General features: G+C 48.9%; 1 protein-coding gene across 1 annotated transcript in view; it reads right to left on the reverse strand.

Annotated features, from left to right (window-relative positions):
• Positions 1-1,187: 1,187 nt before the first annotated feature.
• LOC123103597 (L-ascorbate oxidase) overlaps positions 1,188-4,163 on the reverse strand; it is a 7,571-nt gene continuing 4,595 nt past the window's right edge. The window contains exon 2 of the mRNA XM_044525238.1: positions 1,188-2,408. Within this exon, the coding sequence (XP_044381173.1) occupies positions 1,449-2,408 (960 nt within the window). The 3' untranslated portion in view covers positions 1,188-1,448. The remainder of the gene's footprint in view (positions 2,409-4,163) is intronic.

The raw sequence follows: 4,163 nt of genomic DNA on the forward strand, positions 1-4,163 counted from the left end.
GGCGGACTCTGTCTCCTGGCCTCACACTGCGTCTGGGAATTTTTAGTCAAGTCTTTGTATGCTAGGCTTATTTCTGGTAACCTCTCCTCCAAGTTTAAGCATATCTGGGCGGCTAGGATCCCCCGAAGATCAAAATTTTCCTCTGGCAGGCCTTTCGGGGCCGACTTCCTTCCGTTGATCAGATTCAGAAGTGGAACGGTCCTGGCTCTGCCTACCACTGTACTCTAACCTTGAAGACACTAATCATATTTTCTCCACTGTGTCTTGGCCAAGCTGGTTTGGGGGTGTGTCCGTTCTTGGTTGAACACCTCCTGGGCCCCCAGTTCCTTCTCCGACGTCCGTTTGTTGACGACCAACTTACATGGTCGGTCCAGGAGACTATTTTGGATTGGATTGGGCGCCCTCTGCTGGGCGCTTTGGACTACTAGAAACAAATTCACCATTGAGGGTGTTTTTCCTAATAAACCCGCCGACGTCCTGTTTAAAATGTGTATTTTCCTGCAGCATTGGAAATTATTGATTAAATGGGCGGACCCTGATAGTATGGAGGGGCTCATCAACAAAGTGCAGGCGTCTGCAAACCTGATGTCTTCTCCGTCCGCTGGCGCTTCATCGTAGCTGTTGGGCCTTTTGTGTGCGTAGGTGGTGGCCTGTGTGCCCCTTTTGCTTTTGTCGGGTCTGCGTGCCATTGAACTGATGTCTTCTTGTTCTGTTTGCCCTGTGTTCAGTGGTTCGTTGACTTTGGTTGGTCTGTGTGAGCTCCGTTGGTTGTTGCTGCCACTCCGTATGAGTTTATTTATAAAATCGGACGCATGTCTTTTCTCTAAAAAAAAAATCAAAACCCTTGTGCACCCAGCTTCAAAGCTGCTCGATGCTAAGAGCATAATTCTTTTGATGTCAATTCTGGGCATTGCTAATATTTGGCAACATCAAAAGTTGCCAAAATTTGACAATTTTTTGTGAGACTGACAAGAAAAGCTTGTAGCCAACCAATCATTAGTCAATATTTGGCATTTACCAAATATTGGCGTGTTAACTTTTGACATCAAACCAATTATACTCTAAGTCCGTCCAACAACGATAACACACAACATAATCTATTCCAAAAGACAGTAATGTCGCTGCCATTTCTGCCGGAAATCTGATGAAGCTGCTCGAAAATGCTCAACGTTTCGAGGAATCCGACGGGAGAGAAAAACTATTTGCATTTTGCTCACCGTAAAATCTACAGCATATATAAGTGCATTGATACAGCATGTACATATGATAGTACTTTTTTTTGCGGTTGATAGTACATTCATACTAGTGAATGCATCACACCCACACAGAATAAAAGAAAAAAAATAAGAAGAAGAATGCATTACTAATAGGATTTTCATATGATGGAACAAATGAATGAATGCACGGAACCAATGTAGCTGAACTTCGACACGTTTGAAAGTGATCGGTTAGTGGCCGCCGCCCTTGGTGCTGACGCAGCGCCTGATCTCCTCCGGGAGGTCGCCGACGCGCTCGATGCCCTCCTCGAAGGCGACCCCCATGCCCATGAAGAAGTGCGCCTCGATGTGGCAGTGGAAGGCCCACACGCCGGGGTTGTCGGCCCGGAACCGCAGCGCCGTCCAGCCAAAGGGGTGCACCGCCACCGTGTTCTTCATCACGGGGTCCCTCAGGTTGTAGGTGGCCGGGTGCACCGCCGGGTCGAACCGCCCCACGCCGAACCCGAGCGTCCAGAAGTCGTGGCCGTGGAGGTGCCACGGGTGGGTCTCGCTGTTGTTGGGCGCCAGCATGTTGGCGTTCTGCAGCACCACGTCCACCACCGACCCGAACGCCAGCCGGTACAGCCCGTCGCTGGTGGTGGCGTTGGGGTTGGCCTGCACGCCGTACACGTCGTACCCGGTGTGGTTGTACGTCTCCGGCGGCGGGCGCTGGTCGAAGGCGCCCAGCAGGCCGTGCTTCAGGGCCACCAGGTAGGGCGTGTGCGGCAGCGTGAAGGAGACGTTGTTGATGGCCCACTTGATCCGCCCGTCGATCTTGTTCTGCGAGTTGAGGAGGAGGATGGTCCGGTCGGCGCGCGGCGGCGGCGGGTGCGCGTGCTCCGGGTGCGCCACCGTGGCGAGGCTCTGGTTGATGCGGTAGGCGCTGTCGTTCCACGCCGGGCCGGCGGGGGGCGCCGTGGGCGGCGGCGCGCGCGGGCTGCTGCGGCCGCCGTAGTAGCTGAGCACGGCGGTGCCGGTGGGCGTGCCGGGCTTGCGGCTCACCACGTTGGAGGCGAGCCAGTAGTTGCGGTTGGGGTCCTGGTCGGCCTTGATGAGCACGGAGTAGGTCTCGCCGGAGTAGACGTTGAGGTTCTTCACCACGAACGGCTTCACGTAGTGCCCGTCCGTCTCCACCACCGTCATCTCGTGGCCCTGCATGCATGCGGTTACGTTCGTTAGCCAACAGTATATCCATTATTTTCGCAGCCTTAATTTGCATGGAGATTAATTAGGGCATGTACAATGGTTGATAAGATAGTTTTATCTTAAGTCTTGCATGTAATTAAGAGAGGACAAAAAAACATGTCTACAATGAGTCATTTTTTAGTCTTATCTTCAATAACTAGCGATTCCTAAAAACGTGCTGAGACATATTGTGCTAAGAGATCATCTCTTGTCTTCTCTTAAATAAGAGAAGACAAGCCTTTTTTTATCAATTCTTCTCCTCCACCTCATCATTTATCCTGCGTGGCATTGCTAAGATAGAACCATTGTACATGCCCTTATGGGTCTGTCTAGAAATCAGTTGACTGATACTTCACGAAGTCTCAATCAGGTGACGTCATATATGTTAAATTAGGCCTGTTTTATCTTGTGGGCCGCTGGCTTGTATTTTTCCTCCTGTGGGCTTATGTTCTGGGTCATAAAAGGCATGGTGGGCTTCACCCACGTGGTCACGGTCAACATCTTCCTCCTCAACTACAGCGTACAAACGAATGTCGTTCAACCAAGGCCTGTATAATATGATCGATACACACAAAGACTGCTGTATAATATAGATCGATCAGCTGCTCAATCAATTAACTCTAAATACCGCAACAAAAAAATCAGTTACCCCTAAAAAAAGCTGCTCACTCAATTGCACTGGCTTGGGGGTACAATGTCGCTCATCGTCCATTCCTCCTCTTCGTGTCATCTTTCTTCTCTTTTTATTTTTCCTTTTTATCATTTCATTCAAATAAAATTTTATACTTTAAAAGACAAAAATCAATCTTTCAAATAACAAAGAAATAGAAACAAACAAATGAAATTATTAAGTTGATATGCATGAGAGGAAACTTGATCTTCATTTGATTTGAATAGCCAAAATAAATAATAAAATAATAAAAATTTCCGTTTTTCCGAAAAAATAAATGAAGGTCTCCATGAGGAAAAAAGCTCATAAATCTTATTTTGTTGCCACCCCTGTCTCCATAAGAAATGAAGTTATTGTACATATGCAACTATCCCCCGTCTCCCACCGCCCTCTGACAAAAACAAAGTCCAATTGCAAGCATGTTGCAAGACGTTTAGTTCTAGTCGGAGGACGACATTTGCAGTTGAATGCCTAGTGTACATATACAACCCCCGACCCACTTCTCCCACCGCCCTCCGAAAAAACAAAGTCCAGTTGCAGGTATGTTGGAAGACATGCAGTTGCGGTCAGGGGTGACACATGCAGTTGCATGCCTAGTATACACATGCAACTGTCTCCCTCTCTCGTCGTCCTTCGACAAATAAAGTCTAGTTGCATGCGTGTTGGAAGACATGCAATTGCAGTCCGGGCCGATGCTTGCAATTGCATGTGTAGTGTACGCATGCAACGGCCCCCACCTCTCGCACCCCCTCTAACAAAGCAAGTTCAGTTGCATTCGTGTTGGGAGACATGCAACTGCAGTCGAGGGTTACACTTGCAGTTGCATGCCTAGTGTACACATGCAACTCTCCCCTCTCCCGTCTCCCCTCGGCAAAACAAAGCCCAATTACACCCGTGTTGGAATACATGCAATTGCAGTCTGTGCTGATGCTTGCAATTGCATGTGTAGTGTACACATGCAAATGCCCTCCCCCGCCTCTCCCACCCCTCCAACAAAACAAAGTTCAGTTGCATTCGTTTTGGGAGATATGCAATTGTAGTCGGGGCGACAC

The sequence above is a fragment of the Triticum aestivum genome, chromosome 5A (genome assembly GCF_018294505.1).
Source record: "Triticum aestivum cultivar Chinese Spring chromosome 5A, IWGSC CS RefSeq v2.1, whole genome shotgun sequence".
Classification (NCBI taxonomy): domain Eukaryota; kingdom Viridiplantae; phylum Streptophyta; class Magnoliopsida; order Poales; family Poaceae; genus Triticum; species Triticum aestivum.